This window comes from Peromyscus californicus, unplaced genomic scaffold (assembly GCF_007827085.1).
Source record: "Peromyscus californicus insignis strain IS unplaced genomic scaffold, ASM782708v3 Scaffold_5__1_contigs__length_169319896, whole genome shotgun sequence".
NCBI lineage: Eukaryota > Metazoa > Chordata > Mammalia > Rodentia > Cricetidae > Peromyscus > Peromyscus californicus.
In genome coordinates, this window is record NW_026294573.1 from 8,416,644 (window position 1) to 8,433,637 (window position 16,994).

The window sequence follows — 16,994 nt, forward strand, 5'->3', positions numbered from 1 at the left end:
AATAGAACCCAGGCTAGGCAAGCTAAGCTGAGTCTCATCCTCAGCCCCAGAAAGATCTTTTAAATACAGAGGCTAGACCACGTGACTCCTCTGCTTCAGCGTGGATTTCCAATCGCTAATAAAACAAAATCCAAATGAGAGCAACAAAGTCAGTGTGGTTCTTCTCGAAGCTTCTCTCATCTCCTTTATAACCTTCTCCAGGTCACTCTACGCCAAGTCAGGCTGCTCCTGCCCAAGGTCCCTTTCCTTCTGCCTCCTACCAGAGCCCTGGGCTCTCTTTCAACCTCCATCTCCCACTCTTTCCTCTCTTCCCAAGGACTCTCTGTAACATCCTGTGAGAATACCTACCAACCTTTCAGGCTTTCTCTACAGCCGTTATGACTTTCCGGGGACTTTTTCTTTCCCATTTTTCTTTTTCTGGGATGAGTGGGTGAGTGTAGGGTGGTTGGGATGGATACAATACCCTCTTTAGCCCAGGCTGCCCTGGATAGAACTCCTTATGTGGCTGAGGATGACTTTGAACCCGTGAGTCTCCTATCTCTACCTCTGGAGTGCCGATCACAGGCGTGAGCCCGGCGCCTGACTCCAGAGGCAGCTTATCGATGGCTTTGTTTCTCGACCTCTCATTTCACTGGAATGTAACACAGAAGTGGAGAAGGTGCAGGCTCTGTTATTACTGTGAACTAGACTTGGAGTGTGGCTCGGGTTCACACAGTAGCTAAGGGAGGAATCTGCCCTCAGAGCCCGGAATGCAGGCTGAATATCGCTTGTCTCGGCAATGTAGACACCTTGTTTTTAAAAGGGCGCTTATCTCTCAGAGGTGTGTGCTGAAATAAATACTGAATAAATGCATAAAGATCATATTGAAACAAGGGAAGTGTGTGGAGGTGACAGTCCCACTCAGGATGGCCACATGTTGGTCTTTATTGAATCTCTGGGATGGGAACCAGGGGGCTCATGATACTATGCCTACTGTAGTGTGGGTCTGAAGATTCTCAGAAGACAGAAGTAGAATTATTTTTCCTCCATATTTCTCTTTGAAATTTTTTCTTTAAAATTTATCTTGAGCCAGGCAGTGGTGGCACACACCTTTAATTTTGGGAGGCAGAGCCAGGTGGATTTCTGTGAGTTCCAGGCCAGCCTGTTCTACAGAGCGAGATCCAGGACAGGCACCAAAACTACACAGAGAAACCCTGTCTCGAAAAACAAAACAAACAAACAAAAAAGTAAAATTTATCTTGAGTCTGAGTGTTTGGTCTGCTTGTACGTATATGTACCATGTGCGTATTTGTGAAGGGTCAGAAGAGGGGACTGGGTCCCTTGGAACTGGAGTCATGGATGGTCCTGAGCTTAGGTTCAGGGAACTGAACCTGGGTCCTCTGCAAGAGCAGATGAGGACTGTGCTCTTAACCACTTAGCCATCTCTTCAGACCATCCCTGACCATATGGGTAGGGGACTGAACTCAAGGCCCGGCAAGTGCTCTACCACTAAGCTATGACTTCGGTGATTTATGTATTTATTTATTTAGAGTCTGGGTCTTACAATTTAGACCAGGCTAGCCTTGAACTCACAGAGATCCACCTACCCCTGCCTCCTGAGTGCAAGGACTAAAATCATGCACTCCCACACCTAACAAGTCCTTTTTAGAGCAGTTCTCAGGTAGTTGAGCATGGTGCCTCATGCCTTTAATCCCAGCAGGTGAACCTCTGTGAGTTCAAGGCCAGCCTGGTCTACATAGTAAGTTCCAGGATGGCCAGGGCTACACAGTGAGACTTTGTCTAAAGAAAAAAAAAAAGTTCTGAGGCAGAGCTATGCTGAGTTGCATAGGCAGGCCTCAAACGCATGATCCTCCAGCCTCAGCCTCTCGAGTGCTGGGATTACAAGTATATACCACCACAGGCAGTTTTTTCCCTTCTTTTTCATTTCCTTCCCTTTTCCCTCTCCCCTCCTCTCCTCTCCTTCCCTCTCTCTTCCTCGCTCCTCTCCTTTTTTCCTGTGATAAAATAAAATAAATCCAAAAAACAAAGAAGAAGAAGGAAGGAGAGAGCCATCAGCGATGCCGCAGACTTTAATTCCAGCTGCCTGAGAGGCTGAGGCAGGAGGATCGTGCGTTTGAGGCCTGCCTATGAGACTCAGCATAGCTCTGCCTCAGGACTTTTCGTCACCGTTGTTCTTGCTGAGACAAACACTCTACTAACAAGGTGTTCTTCCACGCCCCCTCCTCCTAAATATGTGTTTGAGTAAGTCACCTCACCCCACTTTCGAAGTGGGAATCATAAAACCTCCCTTCCAGGGATGACTGAAGATTCCAGGCAGGAAAGGACTCAGCATGGGACAGGCACCAGTGGGCACCTGTGTGCACGGGGCACACACACCCTTCCGTTTGAGGCGGGCGCTCAGGGCCGTTAAACCGGTAGTCCAGTGAACCCTTCCCTGTGACTGCTGACAGTCCCACCCAGTTCTCTGTCCCCCCCCCCCCCCCGTCTCACTTGGAAAGCCTCCCATCTAGAATTCTGCTGAGAACATGCCAGTCTTCTCAGGTTGGCTCTTATTTAAAGAGATATGTTCCTGTCTCCTCTCTGCTCCCCCTCCTGATCCTGAGAGATCACACCAGCTTGTATTTCAAGGGGTGAGAAACACAAATCTGAGAAACGATGCCAGGAATGGAGACGCATTGAGCTGACAGATTGGAAGGCCCCAGCAAAGCTGTTCCTTCAGCTCCCAGGGGGTTCTCCTACCCACTCCCTCTCCCCAGGCCCCTCCATCACATCCACCCTCTGCCAGGAAACCTCATGCCCCGCTCATTGCAGAGCTGACTGGACAACAAAGGCTTCACAGTTCTGGGAGCATGGTGGGGAGGGGGCTCTCCCCCTCCCAGAGTCCAGACTGACCTTCCATGCACATGCAGTCATCAAAACATTTGTTGTTGAGGCCGCGGTTGTGGGGCGTACAGAGATGTTCCCGGAGGTCGCAGCAAGTTCCTGGCAACATAGCAAACACACGTGGTCAGCCAAGCTGAGCGGATCCTCCCCGCCACCGCCCTGCACGGAGTCCCACTGGACAGGAGATCCATCATCCGTGTGGCAAACCAGGCCCTGGGAGGCCATCTGGTGTGCAAGGCTCCGGGCTGGAACTACTGCGGGATGTCGTGGATGAAATCCCCGGGGGCAGGTGGCACAGACCCAAGCCTCCCCAGCTGGGCCACGTGATTGATCATGGGAGGGTCAAAGGTGGTGTGGGGTTCACCTCCCAGGGATGGGGTTGTAATAGCGAGGGGTGCCAGAGGTAGAGCCAGCTGAGAGCTGGGAGGGGCCTTAGGGATCATGGACGCCAACGTCCTCTTGGACAGATGGGGAAACTGAAGCCTTGGGGGGCTGCAGGGATATCCTAGGCAGGCCTGAGGCAGCTCTTTGCCCATTACAGAGCCAGCTTCCAAGTACCGTCCTGTTGGCTCTGACTCCTGTCTTTTCTTCACACTCAGAGTGTGGACAGTGATGTAGGAACAGACAGCCTGTCTGGGCTGGCATCTTGCTTCTACAATTCCAAAATGGCTACCATTTTGCAGACTGTCCTGCTGATGTGGTGCGTGGAGATGGCCACTTGAGTCTTCCCTGCCCCCACCTCCCAAAGCACTCATTATTTGGTAGCAAAAAGGGCCATCAATCACTGATCTGCTGTGAACGGTTTCAGGGGCCACCTTGTCCCATGTCCCAACCACCCCTTCCCTCAGCAGCTCCAAAGACCAGCAGCTCCAAAGACCAGCAGCTCCTGCACGGCCAAGACCAGGGCCACCACTTCTGCCCAGCACGCGGCTTCCCAGAAGGCAAGGCTTTTCTCCGGCTCCTTTTGGGCCAGCATGACATCAGGCCTGAGGTCTCTCTGTCAACTTGTCTCCTCTCTTGCTTTTAATAAGTGTTACCACCAACACCCCAGATAAACATCCCCCAGGACAAGGTCTGGCCTGCAACTCCCTGTGTACCCCAGGATGACCTTCAACTCCTGATCCTCCTGCCTGCACTTCCCAAGCACTGTGATGACAGGTGTTACCCCACCACAGCTTCTAATTCACCTCCGAGTCTGCTCTGGGGAGACTCCAGTCAAACAGCCGACCCCTGTACCCATCCTGCTGTGAGGGGTAGGGCTGTTGAACAGGAGAGGGTGCCATTGGGACCATCCCCAGAAAGCCAGGTGGTGCCATGATGAAGGGAATAATTAACCCCTGTGGGTGTTGAGAGGACGAGGTCAGGAGCAGACCATCTGACTCAGGGCAGGGGGGTTGCAGGTAAGAAGCTTAGGATCCAAGTTGGCTCAGGCTGTGTGATCTTCAAAAAAGCCCTTGGCCTCTCTGGGCCTTAATAGCCTTGCTTTATTTTTGAACTGAGTCAGTCAGTCTTCACGCCCCCACTTTACCTCACTTCTTTCCTACTCTCTCTAAGTCATTCTGTGAGTTCGAATATGATAGTGACTCTCAGGAAATTGGTGGCTGCTGATAATGACTCTCAGGAGACTGGTGGCTACTGTAGTTGCTATTTATTGTGCATAAAGGGTCAGGACCCTCAGCCTTGCTCCCATGCTAGAAGCTAGAAGCCCTGTCTTGCCTGCCTTTCTGGCATTCCCTCCCAGCCTGGTGCCTCAAGTGTGGGTACTGGGGTACCAGGGTACCTGGCAGGCAATCCTGGTGATGGTCACATGGTTCTCTCTCAGCTGGCGACGTCTCGTTACCGTCACTGGTAAAGTGACTCCAGTGTTTCTCTGGGGACAAGGAAATTGGGGGTCAGATTAAGCACAAGACTTGGGTGTCACAGTGGCCACTCCCACGGTGTGGCTTGGACAAGAGCCTCTGCCTCTCTCCGCTTCACTTTCTTCCCTAAAGCAGATCCCATAGCCTGTCTCCCTGTAAGAGACCTGGGACCTGGCTAGTGTGCAGAGAGTGTGGGACACTGTTTGTCACGGTGAGTGTCAGGTGCAGCTTAGACTGATGCACGCCAGCCCACCTTTGGACACCTGTGGGTCACCCTGGACTCAGCAAATGTCCTCCCTCAATAGGTGCTGGGGAGAGGATTCCAAACATGGGGTGGGATGGCAAGGTAGGCCTACCTTTCTTCTTTGCAGAAGGCCAGACCTCTGGCTTTAAGTCTTCATAGTCAGTCCAGTCAAATAAGGCCATGTCCAGTGTGGGCATCACGTCCCCATCAGACCTGGGCTGTGCCTGCAGAAGATGAGGCAGGGGAGGAGACCGGAGCCTTCCAAGTGAAGAGTCAAGGTAACCACAAAGGAGGCTGATCTGCTTGTTCAGGATTCCTAAGCCCATCAAGGAGGGAACTAGAAGTGGACCCACTGCTCATTCTGTCATTCCTCTCAGGGTCCTGTGAAGACCACATGCAGGCCTTGATCCCACTCACAACACAGGCCCCCTCACAACCCTGACCCACTGATCCACTCACAACACAGGCACCCTCACAACATAGGCCCCCTCACAACACAGGCCCCCTCACAACACAGGCCATTCACAACACAGGCCCCCTCATAACACAGGCCCCCTCACAACACAGGCCCCTTCACAACACAGGCCATTCACAACACAGGCCCCCTCACAACACAGGCCCCCTCACAACACAGGCCCCCTCACAACACAGGCCCACTCACAACCCTGACCCGCTGATCCACTTACAACACAGGCCCCCTTACCACCCTGACCAATATTGTGGAAACTACTGAGGACCAGATATCACGGCTGGGTCCTCACGTACCTGATCACCAGGATTCAGCAAGGCACAGACTGTAACTACCTGCTCATGGCCACAGCTTTCCACAGACTCTCAGGATTATTGAGACGAAGGAAGAGGACAAAGGAAACCTACTGCGATCTCCTGATGCTCAGGAGATGTGGTCCAACCTGCCAGTGATGCCTGGAAGAGCTAACCCCTGTATGTAGCTATTTTCACACACACACACACACACACACACACACACACACACACACACACACACACCCCTCTTATGAGTCTAATTTACAAATGAGGCAAAATCAAGGCTGGAGAGATGGCTCAGCCGTTAAGAGTGCAGAGGATGTGAGTTCAGTTCCCAGTACCCACATCAGGTATTTCACACGTGCCTGTAACTCCAGCTCCAAGGGATCTTGTTGCCTCTGGCCTCCAAAGACACCTCCACTCATGTGTGCATACCATTTTCCCCACACATACAAATTAAAATTTTTTAAAAATCAGTTTAAGCTGGGTGATAATGGCGCACGCCTTTAATCCCAGCACACGGGAGGCAGAGGCAGGCGAATCTCTATGAGTTCGAGGCTAGCCTGGTCTACAGAATGAGTTCCAGGACAGCTAAGGATGTTACACAGAGAAATTCTGTCTCAAAAAACAAACAAACGAATAAAAAATCAGTTTAAATGAGGCACAGCAAAAGATTAACAAGAACTCACAAAACAGCGCAGCATGGCAGTGGACTGCGACAGAGGGATGTGACTCTCTTTTCTCCCTCTCCCTCCATTTTAGGAGAATGAAGGTTAAGGAATCTGAAGAACACTGGACAAATGAGACAACTGAAGAAAAGGAACAAATCATCTATCCCAAGAAACAGAGTGAAACGGCGTATGGGTATATATTATCTAAAAAATTTTATGTCTTCCTAAAGGTTTGTTTCTGCTTTTCTCTAAAAATTTAACACTATTGGTCTTCTAATAGTCCCAGTTCAATTAAAATTTAAAGCTGACTTTGGAGTTGGAGAATGGCTCTCTCCTTCTTTAAACTCAAGCATGTTGTTAAAAGGAAAATGCAATTCTCGCTCATATAAACCCTCCTCATTCTCGCTAATTGGACTCCCAGAGATCCACCCAGGGCCTAGTCATGGATCGCTGCATCCAGATCCCTCAGTAGTTGGATGAGGTTTCTAGCACAACAATTAGGGTGTTTGGCCATCCCATCACCAGAGTAGGTCAGTTCGAGCGAGAATTGTTGAGACCAAGGTTGGATAAAGCACAGGGACAAATAGCCAAATGAATGGAAACACATGAACTATGAACCAATGGCTGAGGGGTCCCCACTGGATCAGGCCCTCCGAATGGGTGAGACAGTTGATTGGCTTGATCTGTTTGGGAGGCATCCAGGCAGTGGGACCCGGTCCTGTGCTCATTGCATGAGTTGGCTGTTTGAAACCTGGGGCCTATGCAGGATTATTTGGCTCGGCCTGGGAGGAGGGGACTAGACCTACCTGGACTGAGTCTACCAGGTGGAGGAGATGGGAATGGGGAGGGGGGTTGGGGGGAAGGTGAGGGGGACGGGAGGGGGGAGAACAAGGGAATCCGTGGCTGATATGTAGAACTGAATTGTATTGCAAAATAAATAAATAAAACAAAAAAAAAGGAAAATGCAAACTCCCTGTATCATGCCAGAATAAAAGAGCCATCTTCTGCTATGGGACAGGAGAAAAGCCAAATTAATTAAGGGACTATTCTATTACTAATCTCAACTCTTTGATTCTATTCTGATTCTTTAAAACTTTTCTTAAAGTATAAATTTTATATCAAAATTTACAAGATTATATATATAGATATATATACATTTTAAACTTTGTTAAGATATGAATGGTCATATAGAGTACTAACTAATTCTAGAAAAAAGGCTTCAATTAGCTGCATATATATGTCTTTGTGTTCGAGTCTCTTATCAGTTTTCTGCAGGAAATCACGGCCAGGCCTAACATCAACTGAAGTCTCCAGGAAGAAGATGGGGCCCCACAACAACAACAATTCCACGTGGACAATAATAACATCACTAAGCTGACAAACATCATCTACAGATCAGCTTTGAACTACAAGGTGCTCAGAGCAATTTTGAGATGACTAGCTGAGATGATCCAGTCTCAAAGACTACTTGAATAAGGACTTGAGATAAACCCTGAACTTTGGCATTATACACAGACTGGATAATGAAGGACATAGTTACCTTTCCTAGAATTTGACAATTAACCTAAAATTTTTCTTTCAGGATAAAGATAACTTCGCCCATACCCAGCAGGAAGCAATTTTAAGAATACGACGCCCACAATCCCAAAGAGGTGGTGTGGGGCGGGTGGTTTTTTGGTCTTTTTAATGGGTTTTGGGTCTGGGATAATTTTCATTGTTTAGGGGGGTTGGTTACAAGTTGCTGTCAAGGGTTAGGAAAAAGGCTAAGCAAAGGAGATTAGATTTAAGGTTCTTGTTTAAAAAAAAAGAGAAAGAAAGAAAGAAGAAAAAGACAATTACTAGTTTTAAATACTTTACATTGGATTGGATTGTTTTATATTGTATACAAATTATATATATTGGAATTGATATTGTTAGAAAATGCTATATGTATATTTCTAATTGTACTTATACTGTTCATTTAACAATGCAATTTTCTGATCCTTGAATGTTATTATTACCAACTATTAGGATATAAAGAAATGAAAGTTAGTAGTTAGACATTACAATAGAACTTGTAGTCATATTAGATATGTTTTAAAAATTGAGCAGATATATTTTAGACAGGTCACCTTCAAACCCTTCAGAAACCTACAGAATATGGCATTTAAAATGTTTTAATAACTTAGAAAATTTTTCTTTTTTGTTATGATTATGAGACATGTCGGCTCCTGGCAGTACCAATCTACTTCAGAGAAAATATGGGCATTGAAGAAACTGCATATGGAGTTAACTTTCATTGTGGCAAAAGTTAGCCACTGGACAACAAAGTATCCTCGAATCAACTGCTGACAAAATGGACAGACAGGACATGAAACAAAGGACTACTAATTCTTGCCAAAACAAGTGTGGTTATGGCTTTATCAAAAGGCATCTTCTGAGGCCAGGACAATATGGCATCATCCCTGAAGTGGCCTTCGCAATTCGGAAAAGGTACAGTGCCCTTTTCTTCGAAGGCAGCTGAACAGGCTGTGGGCCGATGGCTTCTGATGTGCTATGGAACAGCAGGTGAAACAGTTATTCTTGAAGAGTAACTAAGCTCACACCTCTCCATAGTAGATTGGCATTTGACAGAGGGATGTGGAGAAGAACGGGATGCTGAGATGAAGCCACATATACACAGCCAAGAAGAATGGACAGCTGAATTAAAAAACCATCAACAATTTCCAGAATTTAAAATCCTGAATCATGACATGACACTAGTGGAATTCAGGTGTTTCTGGTACATGGACTGCTCTCACTCAATGTGAGGTTGAACTGTTGACCTTGTGTACATCCTACTTCACAAATGAGTCTGTCAGATATGCTAAGCCTATAGGCTGAAGATGATGCCCCAGCATTGGGGAGAAACCTCAGGTGACTGTCCAGGCAGCTGGCTGTTTCTGTCAACTCACAAATTTTTTGGAAGTTGCTTGTATGCACTTCCTGTTTTTATTTTTGTTAGTTAATATTATTTCCTTCTTGGGTCTCTGAGGGAGTTGAAGATTAGTTAGTTATAGTTGAAGGTTAGTTAGTTATAGTTGAAGATTAATTAGGATAGAAAGTGAATTAGATACATTTTGGACTTAACAAAATAGGATAGATAATGAAATTATTTTCTCTGAATTTGTCAAATACAAATGGACTAGACATTGTTTAGAAATTTATTACTTGTATATATTGTATATAGTCATTGTACTTTTGTATATAGTTTTTCTTTTGTCAGTTATAACCTTTTTCTTTTTTTCCTTTTTATTAAAATAGAAAAGGGGAAATGTGGTGGTATTTAACTTGTACTGAAATGTGATTTTAATTGTATGTTAATAAATAAAGTTGCCTAGGGGTCAGAGCTATTAGAGCCATAGCAAGTGCGTGGCGGCGGTGGCACACGCCTTTAAGGACCTGGAGGGCGGTACATACAGGCAGTGACGAGGCAGTCACATGTTTGGGTTTACAACCAATGAGAAGGCAGAACAGCTAGACTATATAAAGACATACACACAGGAAGTAGGTCCCTTTAGGAGAGCTCTCTTGACTGAAGAGGATCGCTGAAGCAGGAAGGGTGAGGCTCTTAGCTCTGACCTCTTGGCTTTCTTCTCTGAATTGGCTCTGTGTTTCTTATTTAATAAGACGGTTGGTTACATCTACACCTCTTCCTTCTTTTCTTTCTGAAACAGGGTCTCATGTAGTCCAGGCTGGCTCCAAAGTCACTTTGTAGCCAAGGACAACCTTAAGGTTCAATCCTCCAGCCTCCAGCTCCTGAATGCTGAGATCACAGGCGTGCAACACCATGCCCGTTCTTTCCAGTGCTGAGAATCTAACCTAGGGTTTCATGCACTCTAAGGAAGCATTCTACCAACTGTGCTATGTATTCTATTCTATATTACTAACATAGAGCATATATTATTGATCCAGTTCAATGGTGGTATTTCATTTTGGGTGTTTTGTTTCACTTTGAGACAGGGTCTCACTTTGAGACAGTGTAGCCCAGGCTGGCCTCATCCGGGTGGTGAGGCTACTCCCTCTGTCTCCCACGTGTTGGGATTTGTAGACTTGAGCCACCACATCTGGTATTGAATGATTTTATTTTGGAAAACAAAAAACAAAAAACTTTCTAAGCCATAGAAGAGAATGACCTGGTCAGCTCCTGTCCCCTTCACAGGAGAGAATGACCTGGTCAGCTCCTGTCCCCTTCACAGGAGAGAATGACCTGGTCAGCTCCTGTCCCCTTCACAGGAGAGAATGACCTGGTCAGCTCCTGTCTCCTCTAGAGTCACCAGCAGTCAGATTTGTGTGAGTTTCCCTGTTCCCTTCCCATTCACTTTTTCAGAGTTGAGGAGTAGACAAGTCAATCACCTCACTGACCCATGTCACTCTAGGTCATGGGTTTTTAAATCTTTGTGGCTGCTTTCCAAACTCTTCCAGACTTTAAAGGTCTTCCTCAAGAGTCCCACCTCTATGTGTGTAGAGACCAGCATGCTGAGGTAGCACTGGTTTCCTGGTTGTCCCCAGCCCAAGCCCCAAGGCCATGTCCTCTGGGTGTTGGCAACCCTCCTGCAGACAGAATACTTAGTGGGGTGGAAGCTTAACAGCTTCCACTACTACCCTCCTTCTGTGCCTCAGTTTACCTAAGTAGATCAGGAGGCGAATCAACTAAAACCCAAGCAGCTAGTCACACCTGCGAGGGATCTTTCTTGATTGGATCGTTCAAGGTGAGAAGACTCACCCTAACCTGGGCCACAGCTTCCGGTGGCACCCTGAGTGAAAGGACATGGGGGAAGGAAGCTTTTGCTTTTTGTCTGCTTGTCCTCACTTTTGGTGGCAAGTCCATCTGTCCCGCTGCTGAGGCACTTGCTGGTATTAGAACTTACTTCTTCAGGATTATGACATAGGGAAGACCAGCTGAGATGTCCGGCCTCGTGAGCCAAACAACTACCTGATTCTTCGCCCTCCCATGGGAAGACAACGGCTGTTGGACCAGCCGGACCACAGCCTGTAAGCCACTCCAGGAAAGTTCTTTTTGATATATGCCTTAATTCCACCAGTTCTGTTCCTCTAGAGAACCCTGACAGGAGGTTTGCAGGAGTCTCAAAGGCACATTTAGCAAGGCCACATGCCCTTACCTGGGGTCGCAGGGAGGTAACCGGCAGGATCCGGGACTCTTCTGTGGTAGGCGCGGCTGCGTCTGCTGTGGTTAGGAAGAGCATGGTGGGGGCCAGGCTGGTAGAAGACTCTTCTGCGGCAGCCTCCAGCAGCTGGTCTTCAGAGGGTTCCGCCTTCTTCATTAGGGAGCTGGGGCCACGGATGGCGGCTCGGCCTGAGACAAGGCAAGCACAGGGTGTCTACCTACAGGGCAGCCCGTCTTTCCTGCTGTAAGCCCAGGGCTGCTGGGCATCATGGTCTGTCTATTCAACATCCTTGCTGCCTACCCTGCCAGAGACCTGGAAACAGCAGTCACTGCGGGAAGGGGGCTGGTTAGAGGATTTTCCTCGAGTAGCTGCATTTTAATAAGTCTGGATCCAGGATGCCTGGGGGCAGCCAGGGACATAAAACCACAGAAGGCTTCCTGGAGGAGGTGAGATTCATGGAGGCTGAGGGACTTGGGGAGAAACATGGCAGGAGAGCCACTACTTACACACACACACACACACACACACACACACACACACACACACACACACACACACATGCGCGCGCATACACACACACACACACACACACACACACACACACACACACACACACACACACCACGCAAGCACCACTTCACAATAAATACTTCATCTAACTACTACAGGAACTCCGAGAAGTAGTTGCTGTTCATCTACAGTGGAGAAACCCAAGCCAGAGAGGTTAGGCAGTTTCACCAAGGACACACAGCTCCTGTGTAGCAGAGCATAGATTTGAACCTCCGTCCTGAGTGCAAAGCCAATGTGTTTAACTCCTGGGGCCACCTTCGAAGACACTCAGGTATGGAAGAGTGACTGTGGGAGGGCACAGGGTCACAAACAATGGGTCCATGACAAAAGATGGAGGGCGGGAATTGTCTACACTTGTCCTTGTAAGACACAGCTATAAGTTGATTCGGATCCCTTGGGGTCACCCCACCTTGCAGAAATGAACCCCAGTCAGCCTGAGGCTTCACAGTGATGATGAACTGGCCTGGCCTATGGACTTCATCTGTCCACTGCCACTATGTCACCCTCCCTCACCAAAGTCAAGGAACTTCTTGGAAACTGGGGGCACCATGTGTACTATGCTCTCCTGCTGGTCCTCAGGTATCAGCAGCTTCCAAATTGGCACAGGAGACCCCTGAGAATGGGAGGGCCTGTGATGAAGCTTGTCCTTGCCATGTGGGGGGTCTCAGCTGACCTGGCAGGGAAGCAAGTGCCCTCTCTCTCACTGTCTGCAGAAGGGGCATGCGGATGCTCCACTTTCTTCCTAGAGAAACACCCCCACCAGCCCATCTGTGGCACTTGCTTTGACCCTAGAGGCAGTCCTGTCACGTGAAAAAACTTGGTAGTCAGGTGACTTGTGCAGGCTCAGGGCCAGGTGAGGCCAGGGCAGGGGCCAGCTGGTTGTGGGGGCGGGGCCAGCTGCTTGGGGGCGGGACCAACTGGCTGCGGGGGAGGGGCTATCTGCTTGGGGGCGGGGCCAGCTGGTTGGAGACGTTCAGGTTTGTCAGAGACTGTTCATTTGGGCCAAAGGATCCTCAGCCTGGGTGACCACAGACACTGGGAATGGAGGCAGAGAACTTGTTAAGGAAGGTGAACACAGGCAGACATGGGAGGGTGACATCTCTCTCAAGATGCTGCAGTATATAGCTTTGCTGTCCCCCAAGGACCCAGAGCTTGGTCTTGTGGCTGGAGGGATGACTCAGAATTTAAGAGCATGCACTGCTCTTGCAAAGGACCTGAGTTCCATTCCCAGCATCCACGTCAGGTGTCTCTGGCATCCGAAGGCACTGTACTCACACGCACATATCCACACATACATACATATAATTAAAATAATAAAAATTACTCTTAAAAAAAGAAAAACTTGCCGGGCGGTGGTGGCGCACGCCTTTAATCCCAGCACTCGGGAGGCAGAGCCAGGCGGATCTCTGTGAGTTCGAGGCCAGCCTGGTCTCCAAAGCGAGTTCCAGGATAGGCGCAAAGCTACACAGAGAAACCCTGTCTCGAAAAAACCAAAAAAAAAAGAAAGAAAAACTTGATTCTCCAGCCTGTGGCTCTACTTGGAAGCAGTGGGATCTCTGGGAGATGGGGCTTAGTGGAAGGAACTTGAATCGTTGGGAGTGCCTCTGAAGGGGATACGAGGATCCAGGTATTCCTGTGCTGACTCTCCCTTCCTCTCCTCTCTCTGTCTGCCTGTCTGTCTGTCTCTCTTCCTCCTCCTTTTCTTTCCGGCCACCGAGCACCATGAGATGAGCAACTCTATGCTACTTCCACAATGCTCTGCCTCATTACCAGGTCCAAGCAACCACAGGCTGAATGCTCTGAATCCTTAATTCCAAATCAGCCTTTCCCACTTTGTGCGGAGTTTCCCGGAGATTTTGTCACCGTGACAGACAGCTGACCACCACACGGGGTCACTGGTGAGCAGGGTTGGAGGACGCTAACCAGGGAGCCCTGGATGGATTTAGTAGCGATTGCTCAGGTGACGCCTGTGCCTGAGCTCTCCGAACATCAGGTCATCTCCTCCTACACCAAGGTTGGGCAGTATCTTTGCAGAGGGACAAACCGAGGCTCAGGAAGGTGACTTTCCCAAGGTCACAAACTAGTGAGTAGTGGAGTCAGACACTGGTCTCAACAGATCTGGCTGCCGAGTCCAAGCTCTCAGCTCCCACTCTGTTCCTGAGCTCATTAAAGGATGTGCTCGGAGGCGGGTTCCCAGCTCTTCTATCTGTATACAGGCAGGACTCAGAGTCGGGTAGATTTAGGTCAGATGCAAGGTAATCTTCCCGACCTAGGAGGATGACTGATCGCCTCAGGAGGCAGAACTTGGATTGCGAGTTCCCGGATCTCCACCTCTGCCCCTCCCCCTCGGCCTCTCCCTGCTTCCTCTCCCTAGCTGACCACTCTGACTTTAGTAAGATGCATCCCCTCTTCTGCCCTTTTGGGGGCTCTGAATGGTCTCTCCGGGGGTTTAAAACACTGACTCTCTGACCACTTCCTGCCCTTGGCATTTGCCTAGAGCTTTCCCAGAGTGAAGGACTCGCAGGTCTCCAGCTACCTCGGTGCAGCCGCAGCCGGTCCCTGCGCCTCTTGTGTTCTCTGCCTCGTTTCTTCATCCTCGCCCACCCGGAAGACCGGGGCTCCTTCTCGGGATAGGGCAATGCCAGCCCCAGAAGTTGATCCTTGTCCTGCAGAAGGCCGGCAGGGCGCTGACCAAGTGTCATCCCGGAAGCCTGCCTACTGGCAGTGACCACAGTCCCCTCCTGGGCCCGGCTGGGCATGCCTGGGCCCCTGTCCTTCTTGCCCAGGCCCCGTCGGCCATGATGGCTGGTCTGAGGCACCCACAGTGAAGAGCTGGGGAGGTGGGGATGGGATTCAGGCAGGTTCCGGGCAGAGGATCCAGACGCAAGGGTGCCTGCTACATGGAGCTCTGGGAATAGCAGAAGGACCAGGAACAGCATGGGGACCTTGGCGACAGTGGACCCTGCCATTGGCTCTCCCTAAAAGAAAAACAACATATGAGGGCAGTACACAGCTCCTCCCCACAGCGCCCCCCAAAGCTTCATATCTGCACCCCATTATCCAAACTGCTTTTCTCACGGGGGTGTTGGAGGCTCTGTTCCCTGGACATTTTTTTTTAAAACTTTTTCAGTGTTTTGGATTGTTGTTGAGGTTTTGTTTTGTTTTTGAGGCAGAGTCACATGTAGCCCAGGATACACTTGAACTGAGACTCCTCTTGCTCTAGAATTACTGGCATGAATCACCATGCCCAGCTTCTTCCCTTTTGATGGAGGATTTAAAAATTCACTAAATTGCTGGGCATGGTGGAGTACATCTTTAATCCCAGCACTCAGAAGGCAGAGGCAGGTGGATCCCTGTGAGTTGGAGGCCAGCCTGGTCTACAGAGTGAGTTTCAGGACAGCCAGGGCTACACAGAGAAACCCTGTCTCAAAATAAAATACATTGAATTACATTTAGTCATTTATTGTGTGCATGCCACGGTGTGCATGTAGAGGTCAGAGGACAACTTTCAGAAATCAGTTCTCTCCTTCTATTCATGAGTCCCAAGTACCAAACACAGGTCATCCCTCTTCACAGCAAGTTCCTTTACCCACTGAACTATCTTGTCTGTCCTCCCTCTTTTTAAATTGTGTCTGTCACATGAGTGCAATTCCCAGGGAGGCCAGAAGAGGGCGTTGGATACCCTAGAGCAGAGGTGTCAGTTGCCTAAGATGGGTGCTGGGAACCAAACTCAGATCTTCTGCAAGAATGACAAGCAACAAGAACTTCTTAGTGTAACTGAACCATCTCTCCAGCTTTTATTTCCCCTCTTGAGACCGGGTCTCAAAGTGGTCCTAGCTGGTCTGGAACTTGTTATGTAGACCAGGTTGGCCTCCAACTCACAGAGATTCACCTGCCTCTCCTTCCTGAGTGCTGGAATTGAAGGTGTGCACCACCACATCTGGCTTTCTTTCTTTTCTTTTCTTTCTTCTTTGTTTATTCTTTCCAGACAGGGTGTCTCTGTGTAGCCCCTGGCTGTCCTGGGACTTGCTTTCTTATGATGCTGGCCTGGAACTCTGAGATCTGAGATCTGCCTGCTTCTGCCTCCTGAATGCTGAGATTAAAGGCGTGTGCCACCACTGCCCAGCTTCTTTTTCTCTTTAAATTTGATTTGATCTTCATTTGAGACAGGATCATGTTAAGTAGCTCAGGTTGGCCTTGAACTCATGGTGCTCAATCTGCCTCAGTCTTCTGCCTGCTGGGAGTATAGGCGTGAATCACCATGGACTGCTGGAGTCATTTTCACATGTCAAAACTGGATGATGCTAAGGGTTCCTGATGGGAGGAGGCCAAGGGAGCTGGTGAACACTCCACAATTCGGAGTTCGGTCCCCCAACACAAGATTGTCCTCGTGGGGCTAGGAAGATGGCTCAATGGTTAAAGACACTTGTTGCTTGGTTCCCAACACCCACATGGTGGCTCACAACCATCTCTAACTCCAATTCTGGAGGATCCAACACTCTTTCCTGGCCTCCATTGGCACTGCATGCACATAGTGTGGTGCCCAGACATACATGCAGGCAAAACACCCACACACATTAAAAAAAAATCACCCGGGGCTGAGGATTCTTGGCTTAAATCCTTCCAGACTAGTCTAGAAGTCCTTTCTCTGCACAAACCTCTGCCCTGGGCCCAGCCCTCTGAGACACAGCTGAGCCTCTCAGAGCTCAGAACCCACCCCTTGCCGCTGAGATTTGACTGCAGCCCATAACCAGAAACTTGAGTTATCTTTTCATTGGTCATCTATAATGACTCCTGTCACTTCTTCCATTTCTCTGAAGTGGGAGAGGATTTGCAGGATGGTAGGTCACACCCA

General features: G+C 48.9%; 1 protein-coding gene across 1 annotated transcript in view; it reads right to left on the reverse strand.

Annotated features, from left to right (window-relative positions):
* Draxin (dorsal inhibitory axon guidance protein) overlaps positions 1-16,994 on the reverse strand; it is a 35,087-nt gene that overhangs the window by 4,757 nt on the left and 13,336 nt on the right. The window contains exons 2-6 of the mRNA XM_052718683.1: positions 14,676-15,117; positions 11,564-11,757; positions 5,099-5,210; positions 4,664-4,753; positions 2,893-2,982 (exon numbers count right to left, since the gene is read on the reverse strand). Coding sequence (XP_052574643.1) covers positions 2,893-2,982; positions 4,664-4,753; positions 5,099-5,210; positions 11,564-11,757; positions 14,676-15,108 — 919 coding nt within the window. The 5' untranslated portion in view covers positions 15,109-15,117. The remainder of the gene's footprint in view (positions 1-2,892; positions 2,983-4,663; positions 4,754-5,098; positions 5,211-11,563; positions 11,758-14,675; positions 15,118-16,994) is intronic.